At 53.6% G+C, this 25,748-nt stretch overlaps 1 protein-coding gene across 1 annotated transcript; it reads left to right on the top strand.

Moving 5' to 3' along the window:
• Positions 1 to 970: 970 nt before the first annotated feature.
• On the top strand, positions 971 to 17,127 carry NSUN5 (NOP2/Sun RNA methyltransferase 5). The gene is made up of 10 exons (XM_074974630.1): positions 971 to 1,150; positions 1,817 to 1,939; positions 2,029 to 2,200; positions 2,663 to 2,771; positions 3,221 to 3,359; positions 4,119 to 4,234; positions 10,546 to 10,724; positions 11,029 to 11,233; positions 11,592 to 11,750; positions 13,711 to 17,127. Exons 1-10 carry the CDS (start codon positions 1,058 to 1,060, stop codon positions 13,808 to 13,810), a joined length of 1,395 nt encoding a protein of 464 aa, XP_074830731.1. The 5' UTR covers positions 971 to 1,057; the 3' UTR covers positions 13,811 to 17,127.
• The last annotated feature ends 8,621 nt before the right edge of the window (positions 17,128 to 25,748 follow it).

Here is a 25,748-nt window from a genome sequence, read left to right as displayed (position 1 = left end):
CCTGCACCCCGTACCCCTCCTTCACCCCAACTCCCCACCCCTGCCCTCTCCTGGAGCCCGTACTCCAACCCCCTACCCCAGACCTGAGCCCCTTCCCACACCCAAACTCCCTCCTGGAGCCCGCACCTGCTCCTGCACTCCAACCCCCTGCCCTACCCCTGTGCCCCCTCCCACACTCCAACCCCCTCATCCCCAGCCCCATCCCAGAGCCCCCACCCAAACTCCATCCCAGAACCCGCACCCCAGCCCTGAGCCCCCTCCCACACCCAAACTCCCGCCCGCAGCCCCTCCTGCACTCCAACCCCCTCATCCCCAGCCCCATCCCAGAGCCCCCACCCAAACTCCATCCCAGAACCCGCACCCCAGCCCTGAGCCCCCTCCCACACCCAAACTCCCGCCCGCAGCCCCTCCTGCACTCCAACCCCCTCATCCCCAGCCCCATCCCAGAGTCCCCACCCAAACTCCATCCCAGAGCCCGCACCCCAGCCCTGAGCCCCCTCCCACACCCAAACTCCCGCCCGCAGCCCCTCCTGCACTCCAACCCCCTCATCCCCAGCCCCATCCCAGAGCCCCCACCCAAACTCCATCCCAGAGCCCGCACCCCAGGCCTGAGCCCCCTCCCACACCCAAACTCCCGCCCGCAGCCCCTCCTGCACTCCAACCCCCTCATCCCCAGCCCCACCCCAGTGGAAGTGAGTGAGGGTGGGGGAGAGCGAGCAACGGGGGGGGGCTGGAGTGAGTGTGGGCGGGGCCTAGGGAAGGGGCGGGGCAATTAGAAAGTTGGCCACCCTAAGATGGAATCAGGGTCCCGGCGCCAAGTCCCAGCCTGGCCTCAGCCAGAACCGTCCAGCGCGGGACGCCTGCTGTTACCCACAATGCACGGGACTCGTGCGCATGTCCTCGCTGATCACGCTCCTGTCGCGCGCTTCTCGGGGTGGGGCCACAGGAGGGGGCGGGGCCTCGTGGAGCGGCACTGCCGGAAGTCGGGCCCGCCGGCTGTGGCGCGTGGCTGAGGCGGCTCGGGTCGCGCGGCTGAGTACGGGGGCCGGGCCGGGCCATGGCGCTCTACAGCGCAGCCGCCTCTGTCCTGGCGGGGCTGCAGCGCCGGGAGGGCGCCCTCAAGACTCTGGTGTACAAGAGCCGCTTCCAGGTACCGGGCCCGGACCCCCGCGCCGCCCCGCTCCGGCCTGGGGCGTGGGGTGTCAGCGGAGCCGGAAAGGGGGCAGGAGTTGGGGTTATTGGGGGGCTGGGCCCCAGGCTCACAGGGTGGGGGGCAGGAGTTGGGGTTATTGGGGGGCAGAGCTGGGATGGGGGGCTGGGCCCCCAGGCTCACAGGGTGGGGGGCAGGAGTTGGGGTTATTGGGGGGGCAGAGCTGGGCTGGGCTCCCAGACTGACCATGCCAGGGGCAGGAGTTGGGGTTATTGGGGGGCTGGGCCCCCAGGCTCACAGGGTGGGGGGCAGGAGTTGGGGTTATTGGGGGGCTGGGCCCCCAGGCTCACAGGGTGGGGGGCAGGAGTTGGGATTATAGGGGGGCTGGGCCCCCAGGCTCACGGGGCTGGGGGCAGGAGTTGGGGTTATTGGGGGGCAGAGCTGGGCTGGGCTCCCAGACTGACCATGCTGGGGGTAGGAGTTGGGGTTATTGGGGGGCTGGGCTCACAGGGGGGGGGGCAGGAGTTGGGGTTATTAGGGGGCAGAGCTGGGATGGGGGGCTGGGCTCCCAGACTGACCATGCCAGGGGCAGGAGTTGGGGTTATTGGGGGGCAGAGCCAGGCAGGGGGGCTGGGCCTCTAGGCTCACCGGGTCTGTTCCCCACAGAACGTGAAGCAGCTCTATGCCCTGGTGTCCGAGACCCTGCGCTACTCGCTGGTGCTGGACTCCATCATGGCCGGGGCTGCCCTGCTGAAGGCTGAGAAGAAGCTGCCTCCCCACTTGGCCAAGGTAAAGCCTGGCCCTGCCCAGGCTATCTCAGGGGGATGCCCTAGGCTGGTGGCACTGGGCTGGGCCTGACCCACTCTGTCTTGCCGCAGGTGCTGGTGTATGACCTGCTCTTTGGCAAGGGTCTGAAGTGCGGAGGCCGCTGGAAGGTGCTGGTGCTGAAGCACAGGGCTCGGCTGCAGGCAGAACTTGCCCGTCTCAAGGTGCGCAGGAAGGTGAGCTGCAACGAGGATCTGCTGGTGCCCACAGATGGGATGATCCAAGGTGAGTGTGGGGGCTTTCCCCAGCAGGTGGGCTTCTAGACTGGGAATCCCATTGTAGCGGGAGACTCAGCAGGATTCCTATGCCCACCTCTGCCCGGATGGTAGGTTGTGACTGTTTCTCCAGTGGGAGGGTGTACTGTAGTTCCTGGTTTCTTCAAGGCTATTCTCTGTATTTGTGCCATCATTTCACTAGGGATAAGGGTCATGTATGGGGCAGTGGTTTCCAGGTTCATTCTTCTGGGCATTGGGTCTGTTTGAGTTGGGCTCCTGGTTAACCTGTAACTTAGTAAATGGACCTTCAGACTGGGCTAGACATTACCTGATCTGTCCCTTCCATCTCTCTCTGATACTCGGAACAAGCTGGAGTATTCTTGTATCTCGGGTGATTTGGGAAAGGGGATTGTGTGTGTCTGTGTGCGTGTGTGTGTGTCTGTGTGTAACCTGTTTGTTTTTGGTTCCCCAGCCCCTCAAGTGCCACGGTACGTCCGAGTGAACACCCTGAAAACTTGCAAGGATGATGTGGTTGACTACTTCAAACGCCAGGGCTACTCCTACTTGGGCAGGGCAGCCAGGTAAAGCCATCCTAGCCTGTCCCATGACCCTGTGCGCTCTGGTCTTCACTGACCTGCCAAGCTGATAGCCTGAGATGGGGGAGGCCTTGCACCTACTGTAGCGACCTTCCAGACAATCAAGGGTTGGCACTGCAGGAAGCCATAAGCCATCCTCTTTGTGAAGGGGAGTAGTAGAGCCTTGTGTGTGGAAGAGAATGAGAGGGGTAGGGACACTATCTTCAATATTGGCAATGGATGGGTTGGAGCTTCTAGAGTGATGCGCTGCCCTGGATTCTGGTCAGCTACTTGGCTGGCCTTGAGATGGGGTTGGGGTATGGGCTTTAGTGGGCTAATGAGAAAGTGGGAAATCTGTAGCTGGCCTCTGAAGGACTTTTGAGCTTGGGGGAATCAGGATGTGTGCTCCACTAAATCAGTCTTCTCCTTCCCCGCCCCTTGCTGTCTCTGGGTAGAATGGAGGAGCTGAGCTCCCTCTCAGGGAAGCAGTTCCTCCTGGATCCCCACCTGCCGGAGCTGCTTGTCTTCCCGCCACAGACAGACTTCCATGAGAACCGGCTATACGTCGCAGGGCATATCATACTGCAGGACAAGGTGTGGGGCTCGGGTGACACTGTGGTGAGGATGGAAAACTCAGGCTAAGGGGAGAAGTGCCAAGGGGTGGTTCTGCTGTGGAATGGAGTGAGGTATGGTGATGGGTGTCACAAGGCTATACAGGAAGACTGGGTGTTGTTTTTAGGCCACAACCCACACGTACTTTTTAGCAAACTAAAGCTAAATTCTGTGGCTTTCTGGTGCAGCAACTTAAGATAGATCTAAGTGGTGACCTTTAATGGGGCAGAATGGCCCAGATACGACCCTGAAGGATCATGCAGTTCCCATAGTTCTCAAAATGCTGGAGATTTTTGTACTGACAGCTCCTAACTGCACTGTAGAAATTGCCTGGGGCAAACTGAGAGATGCAGGAGGCAGTTTGGGGTTGCGGGGTAAGGACTCCAGCTGGGTGTTTCTGCTAAAGAGCAATGACATAGTTAGCCTATCAACTCTGAAACCTCATGATGCTAGTTAAATGTCAATACCCCATAAGACAAATGAGAGCAATTTGTGTCAGTCTCCGGCTTGCTGCAGACTGAGGCAGCTGTCACTGCATTGATTACTCTGTGTTGGAAGGCTATCTCCATAACTAGGAGGGTGACGGTTGTATTTTTATGGCAGTTTTGATTCCCCAGGCGGGGGTGGATTCTATGGCTGTGGAATGACTTAGGGGAGCTGTCTGAAGAGATTGGGTAAATGTGTATATTGGGGAGGTAGGTACTGCAGGTGCAGAGCTGTGCCTGGTGGTCTCTCTTCCAGGCCAGCTGCCTTCCTGCCTTCCTTCTGAGTCCCCCCTCAGAGGCCCATGTAATCGATGCCTGTGCTGCCCCCGGGAACAAGACCAGCCACATGGCCGCCATCCTGAAGAACAAGGGGTGAGTGTGAGCTGCGGGACAGAGCTGTGTGGGTGAGGGCTGCCTGCTGTTGTGATAAGCAGTTTTCCCAGTGCTGGGCACTGAAGCCCTGGCCTAGCAGCCGTTCTGATGAGGAACAGACAGCTGCAGCGGTACAGGAGCCAGCAAACAGAGCTGTAAACAGGGGAGTTTGAGTGGGAATTCTGTTGGGGGAGTTTGTGGGGAAGACTAAGAGCCAGGCAGAGGAACAGACAGGCTAGTGAAGGGAGTGTGTGGTGTTCTGGCAGTGTTGTGGTGCTTGTTGGGGGTTGTTTATGCTATGGGTGGTGGTGGTTGTTTCCCAGACTAACAGGACTTAGGTGAGAAGGCTATGACAGACACAGAGGCAGCAGTGGTAGTGACCCAGGCAGTGGAAGACACAATGAAGAGGACTGGATGTAGAAGCTGTGGCATGTACGTGATCCTGGAGGGGGTACCTGAAAAGAGTTTTGTCTGCATGAAGTGCCACCTGATAGAGCTGATGGAAGAGAAGATCCGAGGATTGGAGATGCAGGTGGAAACTCTGGTCGAGTTTAGAAGGGGGTTCGAGTGGATGATGGAGCAAAGACATGAGGAGGCTGAAGGGAAAAGCTCAGACTTGCAGATGGAAGTAGGACCAAAGAACTCTGAGGGGAGACTGCTGGGTGAGGAAAGTGGACAGTTGGAAGCATGTGACTAAGAACCAGGCAGAGGAAAAGACGGGCTAGTGAAGGAGAAACAGAGCTCAGGAACAGGTTTGCGGAGTTGGAAAATGAAGAAGGGGCACTGCAGGTGGTCACTGAAGGTGAGAGGGCAAGGAAAAAGAGAAGACCAGCTAGTCCTATTGGAAGAGGGCAAGAGTCAATGGAGATAACACCAAAGATGAGCCCCAGGAGGATATGCGATGGGTTTGCAGAGGATTGCAAGGGACAATAGGAATCAAGAGGACTTGCGGCCAGAGGGAACAGGGGGTAGACTGGAGAATCGCACCATCACCAGGAAAAGGCAGGTCTACGTGATTGGGGACTCCTTACTTAGAAGAATAGACAAGCCTGTAACAAGAGCTGATCCAGAGAACAGAAGGGTGTGCTGTCTGCCGGGTGCTAAGATATGGGATGTGGACCTGAGGCTGAAGAGGCTCCTAATGGGAGCAGGAAAGAATCCACTGATTGTCCTTTATGTGGGAACAAATGATATGGCTAGATTCTCGCTGGAATGTATCAAGGGAGACTGCCAGGCTGGGGAAGATGCTTAAGGAAATTAAGGCTCAGGTGATCTTCAGTGGGATTCTGCCTGTTCCTAGAGAAGGGCAACAAAGGTGTGATAAGATTATGATGATCAACAGATGGCTCAGGCAGTGGTGCTGTAAGGAGGGCCTTGGGATGTATGGCCACTGGAAAGCATTCATGGACAGAAGACCGTTCTTTCGGGATGGACTTCACCCGAGTAAGGAGGGAAATAGACTTCTAGGATGGAGGATGGTACAACTGATCAAGAGAGCTTTAAACTAGGAATCTGGGGGAAATGGTTGGGAGATGTCCAGGTAGTCTCCATGCCGGATTTTAACGTTGAGAGGGAAGAAAACGAAGTAAAGCATACAGCCGTGGGTAGGAGAATGGACATAAGGAAGAAGGGCAGTGTACATAGCAGTCTAATAGGTAATATTGGCTGTAGAATGTCTGTGCCTATGCGGGTAAAGAATGTGAACGAGGCCAAACAGCAAAAATTAAGATGTTTGTACACCAATGCAAGGAGCCTAGGTAACAAAATGGAGGAACTAGAGCTACTGGTGCAGGAAGTGAAACCAGATATTATAGGGATAACAGAAACATGGTGGAATAGTAGTCATGGCTGGAGTACCGGTATTGAAGGGTATGTGATGTTTAGGAAAGACAGAAATAAAGGCAAAGGTGGTGGAGTAGCATTGTATATCAATGAGGAGGTCGACTGTAAATAAGAAGTGATGGAATGGATAAGACAGTCTGTCTGGGCACAAATCACATTGGGGAAGAAAGCTACTAGAGCCTGCCCTGGGATGTGCTATAGACCACTGGGATCCGATCTGGATATGGATAGAGACCTCTTTAATGTTTTTAATGAAGTAAATACTAATGGGAATTGTGTGATCATGGGAGACTTTAATTTCCCAGATATAGACTGGAGGACAAGTGCTAGTAGTAGTAATAATAATAATAGGGCTCAGATATTCCCAGATGCGATAGCTGATGGATTCCTTCACCAAGTAGTCACTGAACCAACAAGAGGGGGTGCCATTTTAGATTTGGTTTTGGTGAATAGTGAGGACCTCATAGAAGAAATGGTTGTAGGGGACAACCTTAGTTCAAGCGATCATGAGCTAATTCAGTTCAAACTAAATGGAAGGATAAACAAAAATAGATCTGTGACTAGGGTTTTTGATTTCAAAAGAGCTAACTTAAAAAAATTTAAGGAAATTAGTTAGGGAAGTGGATTGGACTGAAGAACTTGTGGATCTAAAGGCGGAGGAGGCCTGGAATTACTTCAAAGTAAAAGCTGCAGAAACTATCAGAAGCCTGCATCCCAAGAAAGGGGAAAAAATTCATAGGCAGGAGTTGTAGACCAAGCTGGATGAGCAAGGATTTTGGCGTTTTGGGCTGTATAAGTAGGGGCATTGCCCGCAGATCGAGGGATGTGATTGTTCCCCTATATTCGACATTGGTGAGGCCTCATCTGGAGTACTGTGTCCAGTTTTGGGCCCCACGCTACAAGAAGGATGTGGAAAAATTGGAACAAGTCCAGTGGAGGGCAAAAAAATGATTAGGGGACTGCAACACATGACTTATGAGGAGAGGCTGAGGGAACTGGGATTGTTTAGTCCGCGGAACAGAAGAATGAGGGGGGATTTGATAGCTGCTTTCAACTACCTGAAAGGGGGTTCCAAAGAGGATGGATCTAGACTGTTCTCAGTGGTAGCAGATGACAGAACAAGGAGTAATGGTCTCAAGTTGCAGTGGGGGAGGTTTAGGTTGGATATCAGGAAAAACTTTTTCACTAGGAGGGTGGTGAAGCACTGGAATGCGTTACCTAGGGAGGTGGTGGAATCTCCTTCCTTAGAGGTTTTTAAGGTCAGGCTTGATAAAGCCCTGGCTGGAATGATTTAGTTGGGGATTGGTCCTGGTTTGAGCAGGAGGTTGGACTAGATGACCTCCTAAGGTCCCTTCCAACCCTAATATTCTGTGATTCTAAGCATCCTAGAGAGGTGATTAAGAAAAAGCAGAAGGGAGGGATCAGCAAGGAAAGCTACCTTACTGAGGTCAGAACATGTAGGGATAAAGTGAGAAAGGCCAAAAGCCATGCAGAGTTGGACTCTTGCAAAGGGAATTAAAAGCAATAGTAAAAGGTTCTATAGCCATATAAATAAGAAAACAAAGAAAGAAGAAGTGGGACCGCTGAAGACTGAGGATGGAGTGGAGGTTAAGGATAATCTAGGCATGGCCCAATATATAAACAAATACTTTGCCTCAGTCTTTAATGAGGAGTTTAGGGATAATGGTAGGACAACAAATGGGAAGGAGGATATGGAGGCAGATATTACCACATCCGAGATAGAAGCCAAACTTGAACAGCTTAATGGGACTAAATTGGGGGGCCCAGATAATCTTCATCCAAGAATATTAAAGGAACTGGCACATGTAATTGGAAGCCCATTAGCAAAAAATTTTAATGAATCTGTAAACTCAGGGGTTGTACCGTATGACTGGAGAATTGCTAACATAGTTCCTGTTTTTAAGAAAGGGAAAAAATGTGATCCGGGTAACTACAGGCCTGTTAGTTTGACATCTGTAGTATGCAAGGTCTTGGAAAAAATTTTGAAGGAGAAAGTAGTTAAGGACATTGAGGTCAATGGTAATTGGGACAAAGTACAACATGGTTTTACAAAAGGTAGATCGTGCCAAACCAACCTGATCTTTCTTTGAGAAGGTAACAGATTTTTTTAGACAAAGGAAATGCAGTGGATCTAATTTACCTAGATTTCAGTAAGGCATTTGATACCGTGCCACATGGGGAATTATTAGTTAAATTGGAAAAGATGGGGATCAATATGAAAATGAAAGGTGGATAAGGAACAGGTTAAAGGGGAGACTATAATGGGTCACACTGAAAGGTGAACTGTCAGGCTGGAAGGAAGTTACTAGTGGAGTTCCTCCGGGACCAATCTTATTTAATCTTTTTATTACTGACCTTGGCACAAAAAGCGGGAATGTGCTAATGAAGTTTGCAGATGAGACACAGCTGGGAGGTATTGCCAATTTAGAGAAGGACCGGGATATCATACAGGAGGATCTGGATGACTTTGTAAACTGGAGTAATAGTAATAGGATGAAATTTAATAGTGAAAAGTGCAAGGTCATGCATTTAGGAATTAATAACAAGAATTTTTGTTATAAACGGGGGACACATCACTTGGAAGGAACAGAGGAGGAGAAGGACCTCGGAGTATTGGTTGATCGCAGGATGACTATGAGCCGCCAGTGTGATATTGCTGTGAAAAAAGCTAATGCGGTCTTGGGATGCGTCAGGCGAGGTATTTCCAGTAGAGATAAGGAGGTGTTGGTACCGTTATACAAGGCACTGGTGAGACCTCATCTGGAATACTGTGTGCAGTTCTGGTCACCCATGTTTAAGAAAGATGAATTCAGAGTGGAACAGGTACAGAGAAGGACTACTAGGATGATCCGAGGAATGGAAAACCTGTCTTATGAAAGGAGACTCAAAGAGCTTGGCTTGTTTAGCCTAACCAAAAGAAGGCTGAGGGGAGATATGGTTGCTCTCTATAAATATATCAGAGGGATAAATACCACGGAGGGAGAAGAATTATTTAAGCTCCATACCAATGTGGACACAAGAAGAAATGGATATAAACTGGCCATCAGGAAGTTTAGACTTGAAATTAGACGAAGGTTTCTAACCATCAGAGGAGTGAAGTTCTGGAGTAGCCTTCCAAGGGAAGCAGTGGGGGCAAAAGACACATCTGACTTCAAGACTAAGCTTGATAAGTTTATGGAAGGGATGATATGGGATAGCCTAATTGTGGCAATGAATTGATCTTTGACTATTAGCGGTAAATATGCCCAATGGCCCATGATGGGATGTTAGATGGGGTGGGATCTGAGAGAATTCTTTCCTGGGTGTCTGGCTGGTGAGGCTTGCCCACTTGCTCAGGGTTTAGCTGATCGCCATATTTGGGGTCGGGAAGGAATTTTCATCCAGGGCAGATTGGCAGAGGCCCGGGATTTTTTTCACCTTCCTCTGCAGCATGGGCCATGGGTCACTGCTGGAGGATTCTCTACACCTCAAAGTCTTTAAACCACAATTTGAGGACTTCAATAGCTCAGACATGGGTTAAAAGTTTGTTACAGGAGTGGGTGGATGAGATTCTGTGGCCTGCGTCGTGCAGGAGGTCAGACTAGACCATCATAATGGTCCCTTCTGACCTTAAAGTCTATGATTCTGTGATTCCCTGGGACGGAGGGATGCACACTGTCTTTGGCCTCAGTTCTGCTCAGAGCCCTCTGGGTCCTACAGAAGCCTAGGAAAGCAGGACTACACAAGGGAAAGGGGCAAGCACTGGGGGAGCGGGCATTTTGGCTCTCACATGTGGGAACTGGGAATTGTTGTCAGCTTGTCTTATTAGCTCTGTCCTTCTCTGAAATCAGTCCAGCACAGGGCAGCGTCTGTGGGGACTGCTGGCAGAGCACCAGCTGGAGAGTGAGGCTTGGGGAGGGACTTAAAAGCAACCAAAGACTCCGATTGGCAGCCGTTAATATAGAGTCATAGGCCAGAAGGGACCATCATATCATCTGCTTTGGCTTGCTGTACGTCTCAGACCACCAGCATCTGCACACTAACCCAACAGCCAGAATGAGACCGAAGCATTACAGCCCACCAGAGACTAGACTGTTGTGTGCCATGGGGAAAGGATAGGAGGGACCAAGGTGCAGCAGTGCCCGAGACCCCTGCAATGGCAGAGAAACTATTAAGATATACCCAGATGTTCCTGGCAAGTGACCTGTACCCACCCACTGCAGAGAAAGGTGAAACCCCTCCTCCCCCAACATGCTGCCAGCTGTGCTCCGGCTCCTCCTGCAGTGGTGGGAAGGAGGTGCTATACCCCTGGGGGAAGTGGGTTAATCGACTTAAGGATGTACTTGGCCAAAACTGCTTTGGTTGTCAGAGAATTTCTGCGTGCCTGGGGTTGTGGGTCTGGCAATGAAGGTAGGGCCCTGTCTGCCAGGTAATGATTCCTGTATTCCTCTTTGGGGCATTACATTCAGGCAGATCTTCGCCTTTGACCTGGACCCCAACCGCTTGGCCACCATGAGCACCATGCTGGTGCAGGCTGGGGTTAGCTGTTGTGAACTGGCCAATCAGGACTTCCTGACAATTGACCCCAGTGACCCCAAGTACAACAATGTGACCTACATTCTCCTGGACCCCTCATGCAGCGGCTCAGGTAAGGGGTGGGGGTAGGCCAGGCCTCTGCAGTACAAACAGGGTGGTAGTTATACTCATCTGGTGTACCTGTCTGAGTATCTCTCTAAAGCTCTGCTTCCATCTAGGGCTGCCCATTCCAGCCTATGGGAAGAATCCTGGGGCCCTGATTCTCCCCACAGGATACACTGAAGTCAGTAGGGTTGGTGGAGAATAGACCTTTGGATGCAAAGCCTGGAACAGAGGGGAGCCCAGCAGCTGGGTGATACGGGTGCCTGAATTGGAGCCCAGCTTGTCCATGCCTCTCTGACTGTCTCTCCCCCCAGGAATGGTGAACCGGCTGCCAGCTGAGGAGAGTGCCCCCAGCTTGGAGCGGCTGCGGGCGCTGGCTGGGTTCCAGCGCAAGGCCCTGAGCCATGCCCTGCGCTTCCCTGCCCTCCAGCGCCTGGCTTACTCCACCTGCTCGGTGCAGCAGGAGGAGAACGAGGATGTGGTGTGGGATGTGCTCCAGGAGCACGGCACAGCATTCAGGTACCGACACTTGGGCTGTAGCTGGGTCTACAATAAACAGTGTGTGTGGGTGCCTGCGGCTAGATGGAAGTGGAATTGCCCACTGGGCGGGGGACAAGCCAGGCAGCATTGTTTGTATCTGCTCCCTGTGTTTCCTGTTGGGGGGGGGGGGGGGGAAGGGGACTGAGGGCATCGTTTGGGGCAGCTCTGAGGCCCGGGGGCTCTAGCCAGTGGTTCCAAAGAGGCAGGTTTCCCCACCTCACTGTCACAGGCAGCTGGCCAGCGGGGCACTTAAGCCTCTGGGTTGGTGCCCTGCAGCAGAGCGGGCAGTGGCTGGCTGGGTCACTGAGCTTTGTTGTGATCTTGCCCCCGCTCACAGGTTGGTAAACGTGCTGCCTTCCTGGCCCCATCGAGGCCTCGCCACCTTCCCAGGTGCGGAGTGCTGCCTCCGAGCCTGCCCCACAGCGACGCTGACAAACGGCTTCTTTGTTGCCGTGCTGGAGAGGCAGCAGGAATGCAACAGCCAGGACTCCTCCAGGTGAGAGCTCTGCGGCTAGAATCATAGAATATCAAGCTTGGCAGGGACCTCAGGAGGTCATCTCGTCCAACCCCCTGCTCAAAGCAGGACCAATCCCAACTAAATCATCCCAGCCAGAGCTTTGTCAAGCCGGGCCTTAAAAACTTCTAAGAAAGGAGATTCCACCACCTCCCTAGGTAACGCATTCCAGTGTTTCACCACTCTCCTAGTGAAAAAGTTTTTCCTAATATCCAACCTAAATCTCCCCCACTGCAACTTGAGACCATTACTCCTTGTTCTGTCATCTGCTACCACTGAGAACAGTCTAGAGCCATCCTCTTTGGAACCCCCTTTCAGGAAGTTGAAAGCAGCTATCAAATCCCCCCCTCATTCTTCTCTTCTGAAGACTAAACATCCCCAGTTCCCTCAGCCTCTCCTCATAAGTCATGTGTTCCAGTCCCCTAATCATTTTTGTTGCCCTCCACTGGACTCTTTCCAATTTTTCCATATCCTTCTTGTAGTGTGGGGCCCAAAACTGGACACACTACTCCAGATGAGGCCTCACCAGTGTCGAATAGAGGGGAACAATCACGTCCCTCAATCTGCTGGCAATGCCCCTACTTATACAGCCCAAAATGCCATTAGCCTTCTTGGCAACAAGGGCACACTGTTGACTCATATCCAGCTTCTTTTCCACTGTAACCCCTAGGTCCTTTTCTGCAGAACTGCTGCCGAGCCATTCGGTCCCTAGTCTGTAGCGGTGCATGGGATTCTTCCGTCCTAAGTGCAGGACTCTGCACTTGTCCTTGTTAAACCTCATCAGATTTCTTTTGGCCCAATCCCCCAATTTGTCTAGGCCCCTCTGTATCCTATCCCGACCCTCCAGCATATCTACCTCTCCTCCCAGTTTAGTGTCATCTGCAAACTTGCTGAGGGTGCAATCCACACCATCCTCCAGATCATTTATGAAGATATTGAACAAAACTGACCCCAGGACCGACCCTTGGGGCGCTCCACTTGATACCATCTGCCAACTAGACATGGAGCCATTGATCACTACCCGTTGAGCCTGACAATCTAGCCAGCTTTCTATCCACCTTATAGGGGCAAGGGGCTGGGGCTTGCCCTCTGTTCTTTTGCAGGGCCTAGCACTGCCTTAAAGGCTCTGGTTAGAAATCCTCTGTTGGATGTGGTGCGGAGAGGCTGGCAGCACCATGCCCTGGGCATGCTGCATCTTGCTGAGTTGGTTTGACACAATTTACCTTTTGTAAAACCATGTTGTATTTTGTCCCAATTACCATTGACCTCAATGTCCTTAACTACTTTCTCCTTCAAAATTTTTTCCAAGACCTTGCATACTACAGATGTCAAACTAACAGGCCTGTAGTTACCTGGATCACACTTTTTCCCTTCCTTAAAAATAGGAACTATGTTGCATTTCCATTGTGAAGGCTGTCCGACAAGGCCCGCTGTCCTGCAGCACCTGGGCTGGGGGGGGGAACCAGGGGGCTGGATTCCTGCAAAAAGTGGGTTTGAAGGAGCTCATTGACCCTGAGGCGAGGTTACCCTCTAGCTGGGAGGAGGGACAGCAGGAGGCAGTGAGCTGTAGGGCCTTAGGGAAGGGCATAGATTGGAGGGGAGGGGAGGGGAGCCAGCTGAGGGAGGTGATGGAGGTCAGAGCTGGCAGTGGGGGAGGGAAGAGTTGGGAGAGAAAGTAGCTTGGGGTGGGGGCGGGGGAAGATGGGAACAGCAGCAAGAGCCTTGGTCAGATTGTGCTGAATCCAAGGGCCGGGGCTGGGCAGGAGGAGTCGGGATTAGTGGAGTTGTCAGTGTCAATAGAAGCAAGGCTGGGGAACAATGTCTAGTGGTGGGACGGCCAGTCTGTTGGAGGGGCAGCTGGGGCACTACTCTGTTGGGAAGGTGACTTTGTCCCACCAGTAACTCTTGCTGCTTTGGGCTCTCCTCCGGCTGTTGCTTCCAGCTCCCTTCTTGCCGAGGTGGACGGTGGAGCAGAGAGATCCCAGGATGGAGAGGGAAGGGGCCCTCTCGCTGCCCGCAAGAAGAGCCGGTGTGTGAAATGAGGACTCTTGACAAGAGCAGCGGTGGCCCTGTGGTGGCAGCCTTAGAGCCAGGCTTCTGCCAGCCGCCTGCCTATCCTGCTGGCAGAACTTGGAGCCCTGAGGCTGGAGGCCCTTGCTGCGTTGGGCCTGTCCTGCTGGCAAGCTTTCCCTCCATGGGGCTGGTCCGAACAGGATGTTTTTGCTGTCGAAGGGGGATGTCTAACCCGCTGCCAGTCCAGCTGCTGGGGGTGCTGGGGCCCCAGCAATGCACCCAGCCTGGGTCAGGGTGGGAGTAAAGCTTTCCAACCCCTTTCAGGTTTTGTCTTGAGTAAGTTTCTCTGAGCCCAGACTGTAGAAATGCTGCTGCAGTGCGGGCCCCAGGGACACCACCTGCGCATTTGCTCAGACTCCAACTTGCGCTCTCAATTGGCTCTTCTATGAGAGTAAGATACAAACCAAGGGCTCTCCAATGACTCCACTCAAAGCAATCCGTCAGCTCCCCTTTGCAAGCAGGTGTCTTGGCCAGCAGACAGGCATGGGCCAGGCTATGTTGTTGTATGGTCCTTCCTGTCTCTCAATCCAGAACTGCTTTCTGGCCTCCCTGACTTCTGCTCCTGTGAGGGGTTGAGCATCAACTTTGCCTGACTCTTGCTGGTCTCTTCTGTCGCTGGAGGCCAGCCAAGCCTTTAGGTGAGAGCTTGGCAGTTTTGGAGGGGGAGAAAGCGGACACTGGCTACACATGGGAAGCAGCACTGCAGTGGGTTGGGGTGAGGAAGAGGAGCTGTGGATAGAGCAGCTGAACTCAACGGGGGCAGATCTGTGGCTGTTTTCATAAGCCTTTCTCTGTGAGCCATGAGCACTGCTGCCTGTCATTAGCAGCCAGCCCCAGGACAGCCTTGGGCGGAGGAATTTCAACTGCCAAATGACTACCCTCAGTGCTTGCTCTTCCCTGCCCTATGTCTCTGTCGAGTTCTGTCAGTGCTGTGCACTGGGCTACCTCCCGTCACCACCCACAGCTTCACCCCTCCTGCACTCCCCCTGCACGTGAGCACAACGCAGCCCTCCCTTGTGTACAGCAGGGCAGTGCCTGGAGAGAGAAGTGCAGGTTACAGTGATGAAATGGGGAAGAATCCTGGGTTACTGGCTAAGCCCTAGCCCACCAGAACCCACTGAGAGTTCAAGGCTGCCAGTGAGAGAAACTCCAGGCAGGAGCTCCTGAGCCGGTGTGTTTAGCTTGGACAATGAAATCTGCTCCCTCATAAACCCTGCAACTGTTCCAGTGCTGGGGGCTCTAGGCTCTCCCCCTCGCTGAGGAGCACAGCCAGCTATTTCTGTGCTCGTGTTCCATGGGCCATGAGTTTGCTCACTGGACTGAAATAAGCTCAGTGAGAAATTTGCATTCTTTCTGCCTGCAGCCGTTGGGCCAGCTGAGTAAAAGGACTGCAGAACTCTGGAAACCAAGGCACCCTACAGAGAGGCTGAAACATCGAGCCCTGGTTTTCACAAGTGACCAGTGTACTTGGGTGTTTCACTTGACACCTTAGAGGGGCCTGATTTTCAACATGGCTCAAGTTATCCTTGAAATGACGACTCACTTAGGGGCTGCTGTGACAGAAGTGGAGGTACCGAAGCCAGCACTGCCATTGATGGCTGAGTTCAGTACTTCACACAAATGCTCTTGGTTATCCAGCAGGTATCTAAGGGTAGGCCCCAGTTCAAAACACCAGCCTTGGCTTCCTTTTTCTTCCTGTCTCCTATTTGAAGGGACCATTCTATTAAAAATGACCAATTCAAAAAGATTTTTTTCCTCACAATTTGTACCTAAGCTGTAAACTCAGTCCCAAGGGATGAAATGTGGCCACAGATTTAGTAAAATTAAAAGGCAGTGGACATTTAACAAGACTATCCAAAGTTATAATTAGGAAGGCCAAAAAAGAATTTAAAGAACAGCTAGCCCAAAGCCTCAAAAAGTAAGAGCAAAAAGATTTTTAAGTACACCAGAAGCAGGAAGCCTGCTAAACAACCATTGGGGCTACTGGACAATTGAGCTGCTAACGAGCACTTGAGGTTGATATGGCCGTAGCAGAGCAGGTACATGAATTTTTTGCATCGTTCTTCACGGCTGAGGATGTGAGGTAGATTGACACCTGAGCCATTTTCTTTAGGTGACAAAGCTGAGGAACTGTCCCAGATTGAGGTGTCATTAGAGGAGGTTTGGGAACAAATTTACTATTTAATTTATCATAAGTTACCAGGACCAGATGGCATTCCCCCAAGACTTCTGAAGGAACTCAAAGGTGAAAGTGCAGAACTACTAACTGTGGTTTATAACCTGTCATTTAAATCAGTTTCTGTACCAAATGCCTGGAGGATAGCTAATGTGATGCCAATTTTTAAAAAGGGCTCCAGAGGCTGGTAAGCCTCACTTCAGTACCAGGCAAACTCACTGAAACTATAGTAAAGAACAGAATTGTCAGACACAGAGATGAATGTACTTTGTTGGGGAAGAGTCAACATGTTTTTAAGAAAAGGAGGACTTGTGGCACCTTAGAGACTAACAAATTTATTAGAGCATAAGCTTTTGTGAGCTACAGCTCACTTCATTGGATGCATGTTTTTAGTAATGGTTTTAGTAAAGGGAAATCATGCCTCACCGACCTACTAGAATTCTTTGAGGGGGTTAACAAGCATGTGGACAAAGGGGACTCTAGTGGATAAAGTGTACTGAGAGATTTTCAGAAAGCCTTTGACCAAGGACCCTCATCAAAGGCTCTTAAGCATAGTAAGCTGTCATGGGATAAGAGGGAAGGTCCCCTCATAGATCAGTAACTGGTTAAAAACAACAAAGGGTAACAAATAGGAAACAAAGGGTAGGGGTCTGTACTGGGACCAGTCCTATTCAACAATGACCTGGAAAAAGGGGTAAACAGTGAGGTGGCAAAATTTGCAGATGATACAAAACTACTCAAGATAGTTAAGTCCCAGGCAGACTGCGAAGAGCTACAAAGGGATCTTGCAAAACTGGGTGACTGGGCAACAGAATGGCAGATGAAATTCAATGTTGATAAATGCAAAGAAATGCACATTGGAAAACATCATCCCAACTCTACATATAAAATGATGGGGTCTAAATTAGCTGTTACCACTCAAGAAAGAGATCTTGGAGTCAGTGTGGATCGTTCTCTGAAAACATCTGCTCAATGTGCAGCAGCTGTCAAAAAAGCCAACAATGTTGGAAATCATTAAAAAAGGGATAGATAATAAGACAGAAAATATCATATTGCCTCTATATAAATCCACAGTATTCCCACATCTTGAATACTGCGTGCAAATGTGGTTGTCCCATCTCAAAAAAGATATATTGGAATTGGAAAAGGTTCAGAAAAGAACACAAACGATTAGGGGTTTGGAACAGCTTCTGTATGAGGAGAGATTAATAAGACTGGGACTTTTCAGCTTGGAAAAGAGATGACTAGGGGGGATATGATAGAGGTCTATAAAATCACAACTGGTGTGGAGAAAGTAAGTAAGTGTTACTCATTTTCATAACACAAGAACTCAGGGTCACCAAATGAAATTAATAGGCACTAGGTTTAAAACAAACGGAAGTATTTCTTCACACAACGCATAGTCAACCTGTGGAACTCTTTGCCAGAGGATGTTGTGAAGGCCAAAACTATAACAGGATTTAAAAAAAAGGAGATTGAATTCATGGCGGATAGGTCCAACAAGAGCTATTAGCCAGGATGGTGTCCCTAGCCTCTGTTTGCCAGAAGCCAGGAATGGGTAACCAGAGGGTTCACTTTATGGTGACCTGTTCTGTTTATTCCCTCTGGGGCACCTGGCATTGGCCACTGTCAGAAGACCGGATATTGGGCTAGATGGACCATTGGTCTGACCGTTCTTAGTCTAGTTAATGCATTAACTGAGAGAGACCTGCCTGATGGTTTAGGAGGAAACCTCTTGTGGAGAACAGATTCTTACTTAAGGGGCAGTTTCTTGCACCTTCCTGTGAAGCGTCTGGTACTGGCAGCTGGCAGACAGGACACTGGCTTTGATGGTCTTCAGGTCTGAGCATCTGGCAATTACGACGTTCCTCTCTTCCTGGCCTCCTCCAAGCAGCATGGATCATATTTCTAGCTAGAACCAGGGGACCTTCAGCTTTGGCACAGCCACACACCACCCACCTACAGCCACTTTTACCACCAGACTAAGGGGCACAGGACCTCTCTTCCTACAGCTGATGTGTGATGCATTCCCCCTGGGTCAGGCTAGGACACACTTTTGTGTACTATTTGCAGACTGTCACGGAGTGTGGGGGAGTCCAGGCCCTGCACCCCTCTTCCTGGGATTCACTGAGACTCTCAGCCAGCCAGTAAAACAGAAGGTTTATTGGACAACAGGAACACAGTCCAAAACAGAGCTTGTGGGTACACCCAGGACCCCTCAGTGAAGTCCTTCTGGGGGAGCAGGGAGCTTAGACCCCCAGCCCTGGGGTTCCCTGTGTTCCTCCACCCAGCCCCAAACTGAAACTAAACCCACCGAGCAGGTTCCCTGCTGCAGCCTCCGTCCACATTCCTGGGCAAGGTGTCACCTCCCCCTCCCCCTCCTGGCTCAGGTGACAGGCTCTCAGGTCTCCCGTCCCCAGGGCACATTCCCAGGTCAACACTCCCCCCTCCCTGCTGCGTCACATCGTCACATCTCTCCCCCCTTCGAGACTGAACTGAGCGGGGTCACTGTGACCAGTGACCTGGGGAAGTTCGGGGCCCCCTCTCCGGGACAGCGCATCCGCTATCAGGTTGGCACTTCCCTTCACATGGACCACATCCATGTCGTAATCCTGCAGGAGCAGGCTCCACCTCAGGAGCTTGGCGTTGGCTCCTTTCATCTGGTGCAGCCAGGTCAGGGGAGAGTGGTCGGTGTACACGGTGAAGTGTCGCCCGAAGAGATAGGGCTCTAGTTTCTTGAGGGCCCACACCATGGCCAGGCACTCCTTCTCGATGGCCGCATAGTGTTGCTCCCGGGGTAGCAACTTCTTGCTCAGATACACGATGGGGTGTCTCTCCCCCTTTTCACCCTCCTGCATTAACACCGCCCCCAGTCCCGTGTCGGAGGCGTCGGTGAACACCACAAAGGGCTTGTCAAAGTCTGGGTTTGCTAGAACTGGGCCACTGACCAGAGCCTCCTTCAGCGCCCGGAAAGCCTCCTGGCACTGCTCGGTCCAGACCACCTTGTCTGGCTTCCCCTTCTTGCATAGCTCAGTGATGGGGGTGGCTATGGCGCTAAAGTGGGGCACAAATCTTCGGTAGTATCCTGCCATCCCAATAAAGGCTTGGACCTGCTTTTTGGTGTGGGGAGCGGGCCAGTCTCTGATCACCTCCACCTTGGCCGGTTCTGGCTTTAGGCGGCCGCTCCCCACCCGATGGCCCAGGTAAGATACTTCAGCCATCCCCACCTTGCACTTCTCCGCTTTGACAGTCAGCCCAGCCCCCTGGAGTCGGTCCAGCACTTGTCTAACCTGGGACACGTGGTCCTCCCAGGTCTGGCTAAAGACACAGATGTCGTCAATATACGCCACGGCAAAACTCTCCATCCCCCTCAGGAGCTGGTCCACCAGGCGCTGGAAGGTGGCCGGCGCTCCCTTGAGGCCGAAAGGCAGGGTCAGAAACTCATAGAGCCCCAGAGGGGTGATAAAGGCCGATTTCAGCCGGGCATCTGCATCCAGCGGCACCTGCCAGTAGCCCTTTGTAAGGTCCATGGTGGTAAGGTACCGAGCTCCTCCCAGCTTGTCTAGGAGCTCGTCCGGCCTGGGCATGGGGTAGGCATCCGATACAGTGATGGCATTGAGCTTCCGATAGTCCACACAGAACCGGACTGACCCATCCTTTTTGGGGACCAGCACCACCGGCGAGGCCCAAGGGCTGGCCGATGGCTGGATCACCCCCAAAGCCAGCATGTCCCGGACCTCTCTTTCCAGGTCCTGAGCAGTTTTCCCTGTGACTCGGAAGGGGGAGCATCTTATCGGCGGGTGCGACCCTGTCTGCACCCGGTGGACAGTCAGATTAGTGCGTCCAGGCTGGTTGGAAAACAGCTGTCGGTACGGATGCAGCACCCCCCTGACCTCAGCTTGCTGGGCAGGGGTGAGCTGATCCGAGAGGGGGATTGTTTCCAGGGGGGAACCAGCTCTGGTCCCCGGGAATAGATCTACTAAAGGGTCATCTCCCTGCTCCTCCCACTGACCACACACAGCTAACACCACATTCCCCCTGGCATAATATGGCTTCATCATATTCACATGGTACACCCGGCGGTGGTGGGCCCGGTTCGACAGCTCCACCACATAGTTTACCTCATTGAGCTGCTTGACGACCTTGAACGGGCCCTCCCAGGCGGCCTGTAGTTTGTTCTTTCTCACGGGGATGAGAACCATCACCTGATCCCCGGTGGCGTAGGCCCGGGCCCGCGCCGTGCGGTCATACCAGACCTTCTGCTTCCTCTGGGCTCTGGCCAGATTCTCCCTGGCCAGGCCCATGAGTTCAGCCAGTCTCTCTCGGAAGGTCAGGACATACTCCACCACTGACTCTCCATCGGGAGTGGCCTTCCCCTCCCACTCGTCTCTCATCAGGTCCAGGGGGCCCCTCACCCTCCTTCCATATAACAGTTCGAAAGGCGAAAATCCGGTAGACTCCTGGGGCACCTCCCTGTACGCGAACAGCAGGTGAGGTAAGTACTTGTCCCAATCCTGCGGGTGCTGGTTCATAAAGGTTTTCAGCATCATCTTTAGCGTCCCGTTAAACCTCTCCACCAGCCCATTGGACTGGGGGTGATACGCTGAGGCCCAGTCATGCCGGACCCCACATTTCTCCCACAAGCACCGGAGCAGGGCCGACATGAAGTTGGAGCCTTGGTCTGTCAAGACTTCCCTGGGGAACCCCACTCGGCTGAAAATGGTCAGGAGCGCATCTGCCATGGTGTCTGCTTCAATGGAAGCTAAGGGCACTGCCTCGGGGTAGCGGGTGGCGAAATCTACCACCACCAGAATGTATTTCTTCCCCGACCGGGTCGTCTTGCTGAGAGGCCCCACGATGTCCATGGCCACCTTCTGGAAAGGCTCCTCTATGATGGGCAAAGGTCTCAACGCCACTTTCCCCTTGTCCCGGGCCTTCCCCACCCTCTGACAGGGGTCACAGGATCGGCAATACTGCCGGACGGTGGTAAAGACCCCGGGCCAGTAAAAGTTCTGTAGCAACCTCTGCCGGGTGCGCCGGATTCCCTGGTGCCCTGCGAGGGGGATGTCATGGGCCAGGGACAGGAGCTTGCGGCGGTACTTCTGGGGGACCACCAGCTGCCTCCTGATCCCACAGGACTCCCCTTCCCCTGGGGGAGCCCATTCTCGGTACAGGAACCCCTTCTCCCACAGGAACCTCTCCTGGCAGCCTCTCCTCATGGTCCGTCCCTCACTGAGGTCGGCCAGGTCCCTGAGCTTCTGCAAGGAGGGATCTTTCCTCAACTCGGCCTGGAACTCAGCGGCTGGGGAAGGGATGGGGCCCAGTTCCCCCTCCGTGGCCAGGTCTGAGGCCGCAGCCTCTCTGAGCCGTGCCCCTCGGCGCTCCCTCCCCACCCGAGTAGGGTCTCGCGCCTCCAGTGTGGTACCCTCCCCAGGGTCAGGTCGCAGGGCCCCTCGCCGGCTCTGGCTACGGGTCACAACCAGGGCGGTCTGGGGGTCGCTTGGCCAGTCCTCTAGGTCCCCCCCCATCAAAACTTCAGTGGGCAAATGGTGGTGTACCCCCACATCCTTGGGGCCCTCCTTGGTCCCCCATTTCAGGTGTACCCTTGCCACGGGCACCTTAAATGGGGTCCCGCCCACCCCCGTCAGGGTCAGGTAGGTGTTGGGCACCACCCGATCTGGGGCCACCACCTCGGGCCGGGCCAGCGTCACCTCCGCGCCCGTATCCCAGTATCCATTGACCTTCCTCCCATCCACCTCCAGGGGAACAAGGCACTCTCTCCGGAGGGACAGCCCCGCACCCACCCTGTAAACCGAGCACCCTGAGTCCAGAGCCTCCAGCCCTCTGGCGGGGCTGGCTGGGGGTACTCTTCCCTCCTGAGCAGGTGGCAAACTGGTAGCCCCCCTTTCCTGGGTCGCCTGCCCCTCGTCCAGCTGAGTCCCTACCCAGTTAACCCTGGGTAGGTTGGGTCTGCTCAGTTTGTCCCGGAGCCCGGGGCACTGGGCCCGTACGTGGCCTCTCTGGCCACAGTGATAGCAGCTCAGGTCACGTTGGTCCCCTCGAACGGGTCGGAGGGGCCCGACACCAGGCGTTCCCCTTTGGAGGGGGTTCTCCCTATTTCCCCGCTGGGAGGCCCCATGGTGACTCTCTCTCTGCATCGGGGGGGGCCTGTTCTTTTGGGACTCCTCCCGGCTACCCCCTGACCGACTGTTCACAAACTCGTCGGCCAGCTGCCCTGCATGCTGGGGGTTCGCGAGCTTTTTGTCCACCAGCCACAGCCTCAGGTCGGAAGGGCACTGTTCATACAGGTGCTCCAGTACAAACAGGTCAAGCAGGTCCTCTTTAGTTTGGGCCCCCGCTGTCCACTTGCGGGCATATCCCTGCATCCTGTTGACCAGTTGTAGGTAGGTGACCTCAGGCGTTTTACGCTGACTCCGGAACCTTCTCCGGTACATCTCGGGGGTCAGCCCAAACTCACGGAGCAGGGCCTGTTTGAACAGTTCATAGTCCCCTGCCTCTGCCCCTGTCATCCGGCTGTAGACCTCCACGGCTTTGGGGTCCAGTAAGGGGGTGAGGAACTGGAGCCTGTCTGCAGGGTCAACCCTGTGCAGCTCGCAGGCATTCTCAAAGGCCGTCAGGAAGCTATCCATGTCCTCCCCCTCCTTCCGCTGGGCCAGGAAGCACTTATCAAAGCTCCTTGCAGTCTTGGGTCCCCCCTCACTCACCGCAGCCGGGGCCCCACTGCTCCTCAGCCTGGCCAGCTCCAGTTCATGCTGTCTTTGTTTCTCCTTCTCCTGCTGCTCATGTTGACGTTCCCTCTCCTTCTCCTGACGTTCCCTCTCCTTCTCCTGACGCTCCCTCTCCTTCTCCTCCTGCTCATGTTGACGTTGTTTCTCCTTCTCCTCCTGCTCATGTTGACGTTGTTTCTCCTCATGTTGACGTTGTTTTTCATGATCCTCCAGCTCCCTCATTTTCCTCTCCCTCTCCCATTCCAGCCGCATCCGCTCCAGGGATGGGGAGCTCCGCTGGGAGGATCCCCTGCTGGCTGCTGGGGTCAGGGGGCCCTCGGTATTCGCTGGGCTTCCCACAACCCCTCCCCCAGGCATAGGTAGGAAGGGTCTCGGGGTGTCCTGGGCAGCAGTCTGACCCCTCCTAGTGTGCCAGTCCTTCTTGAGGTCACCACCTCTTTGCCAGGGTCGAGCTGCAGACTCCTCCGCCCCTGGGACCGCTCGCTGCAATCCCCCGGGGGACCCTGTTACTGCAAAAGTCCTTCTCTCTGGTCACACACTCCCAGGGGTTAACCGCCCCCTGAAACCGTCTCTCTCTGAATCTTCAGCACGCCTGGTCCCCGTCAATCCCCCTTCGTTTTACTGTTCCCCAGTCACTTACTGCAGGAAGCGCCGTTCACGGGGTGCAGTAGATCCCACCGCTGCCACCAGTTGTCACGGAGTGTGGGGGAGTCCAGGCCCTGCACCCCTCTTCCTGGGATTCACTGAGACTCTCAGCCAGCCAGTAAAACAGAAGGTTTATTGGACAACAGGAACACAGTCCAAAACAGAGCTTGTGGGTACACCCAGGACCCCTCAGTGAAGTCCTTCTGGGGGAGCAGGGAGCTTAGACCCCAGCCCTGGGGTTCCCTGTGTTCCTCCACCCAGCCCCAAACTGAAACTAAACCCACCGAGCAGGTTCCCTGCTGCAGCCTCCGTCCACATTCCTGGGCAGAGGTGTTACCTCCCCCTCCCCCTCCTGGCTCAGGTGACAGGCTCTCAGGTCTCCCGTCCCCAGGGCACATTCCCAGGTCAACACTCCCCCCTCCCTGCTGCGTCACATCGTCACACAGACTAAGGGTAAAGAGCATCCTACTAGACACAGGGTCTTGAGATTATTCTAGTGAGGGCAGGATTGATTCAGTGCAGGAAGGTTCTACCAATTTTGCTGTATTAACCACACACAAGGATTGATCTGTGAGCAGCAGCTGACAGGAAAGCAATCCAGCAGCTGACAGGATCAAGGGGATGGCCGCAGTCTGATGAGCACTAGGCAGGCAGCCACACAGGGGTTCTCAACACTTGGTGGTGGCCTCAGAGTGTGGCCACCAACTGCTGCTGATGGCTGCTCTGACATTTTCCTAACTTTAGGAAAAAATAATAAATATGCACGTCCAAATCATTGTAATTTAGGTGTGCAGGGGTTTTTTGCAGACTCAAAATTTATTTTGGTGCCCTTGACCCCCACCCATCACCTCTGGCCCCCAATGCCTCTCCCTGCCCCTCATGCATCCCCTTAGGCCTCCACAACCTCCCCCCAGAGATCCCCCAGCCCCCACTGCCTCTTCATCCTCCCCTGGGTCCCCGCTGCTTCCCCCCTCCATTGTCAAGCTCCCTTCTGCAGCCTTGCACTTCAGGCTCACCCCGCTCCTTGCCTCTTGACCATGGTGCCCAGTAAGACTGGCCGGGCTGAAGCCCAGAGCCCCATGGCTGGATTTGGGGTGGGGGGCTGAAGCCCAGAGCCCTGCAACCAAAGATGTGGGGGCTGAATCATGGATCCCACTGCCAGAGCCCCAAGGCTGAAGGGGGGTGGGGGGGAAAGAGGTTGAACTTGTCCCCAGAACCCTATAGCCAAAGCAAGAGCCCTGCAACTGAAGGGGCGGGGGGGAGGAGGGGAAGCCTGCCATCTGAGTCTCTGAATCAGGAGAGGGGGGCTGAAGCCCACCCTGTATGCTGCAGGGAGGGGGTGCTGCTTTGCGGCTTGCCCCATCTCTGCCCAGGAGGCTGTTGTGGCCACAGGAAGAACCCGAAGAACCTGATGAACAAGAACAGCTACATTTGAGAAATGCTGCTCTCAAACGGCGAACGGCGCAGAGTGGCTGTTGCTGCCTGAGCCTGCCCTTTCCATCTCACAGGCATGGCCAGCCAGGGTGGAGCTGGGGCTGCCTGGGACACAAAGCAACGGGTGCAAGAACAGCCAGAATCGAGCACAATTTTGTTTTTATTTTAAATCAATGACATAAGCAAGGGAAAAAATTGCACATTCACACTAAAAATCCCCACCAGCTGCACCAGGAATGATCTAAGTTTTCATTTGTAATTAAAAAACCCAGCCTCCCACCCCTGTCAACATTCATGTACTGTAGCCCACTCAGGTTTGCAACGCGCACAGTTCTCACCCAGCCGCTACAGAGGAAGCCGGGCAGCGGAAGGTCTCTGTGCAATAAGCAGATGGGGTCCTTTAGAGCAGCGGCCTGGTCACTAGGCAGCTTTGGTATTTGCTAATCACAGCAGAGAACAGTGGGAGAGCTTGGAAAACTCAGGCCCAGCATAACTGGGCTAGAAAAAGAGGAAAGGGCCATTGACAAACACAAGCCCAACCAAGGTACAGCAAAGTGACTCGTTACTGCTGCTAAATTGCTTGGTAGTTTAGAGCACCAGCACTAGAACAGGGCCAGTTTAAAAACAAGCCCAGGGTAACACTCTAGGAAGCGTCTGAACCAGCCCCCCCGGGCTGTGGTGGTATCTGGACCTTATTACTTCTTCCTACCCTGGTTCTTTCACTGGACTAGCCTGAAATCTCCATGCCCTGAAGACTGATTATGAACATGGTTTGTTTCAGGGCACAAACCACTGCATGGGGCTCTTTTCGGTTGCTGATAATTTATTCCATAAATACAGACCATCCACCCACCATTGTTCTGTTCGGCTCTTCCACCAGCCCCAGCAACCTGCCTCTGATGT

The sequence above is a fragment of the Natator depressus genome, chromosome 17 (assembly GCF_965152275.1).
Source record: "Natator depressus isolate rNatDep1 chromosome 17, rNatDep2.hap1, whole genome shotgun sequence".
In the NCBI taxonomy this organism is placed as follows: Eukaryota; Metazoa; Chordata; order Testudines; family Cheloniidae; genus Natator; species Natator depressus.
Note: the sequence above shows the minus strand (reverse complement) of the source record. Positions and strands in the feature narration are given on the sequence as shown.

What these genes read in the sequence shown, in the direction of transcription:
- NSUN5 (XM_074974630.1), top strand. Translation starts at nt 1,058, where the DNA reads ATGGCGCTCTACAGCGCAGCCGCCTCTGTCCTGGCGGGGCTGCAGCGC. An exon ending in CACAGATGGGATGATCCAAG is followed by an intron (nt 2,201 to 2,662) that starts GTGAGTGTGGGG and finishes TTGGTTCCCCAG; the next exon opens with CCCCTCAAGTGCCACGGTAC. An exon ending in AACAGCCAGGACTCCTCCAG is followed by an intron (nt 11,751 to 13,710) that starts GTGAGAGCTCTG and finishes TGTTGCTTCCAG; the next exon opens with CTCCCTTCTTGCCGAGGTGG.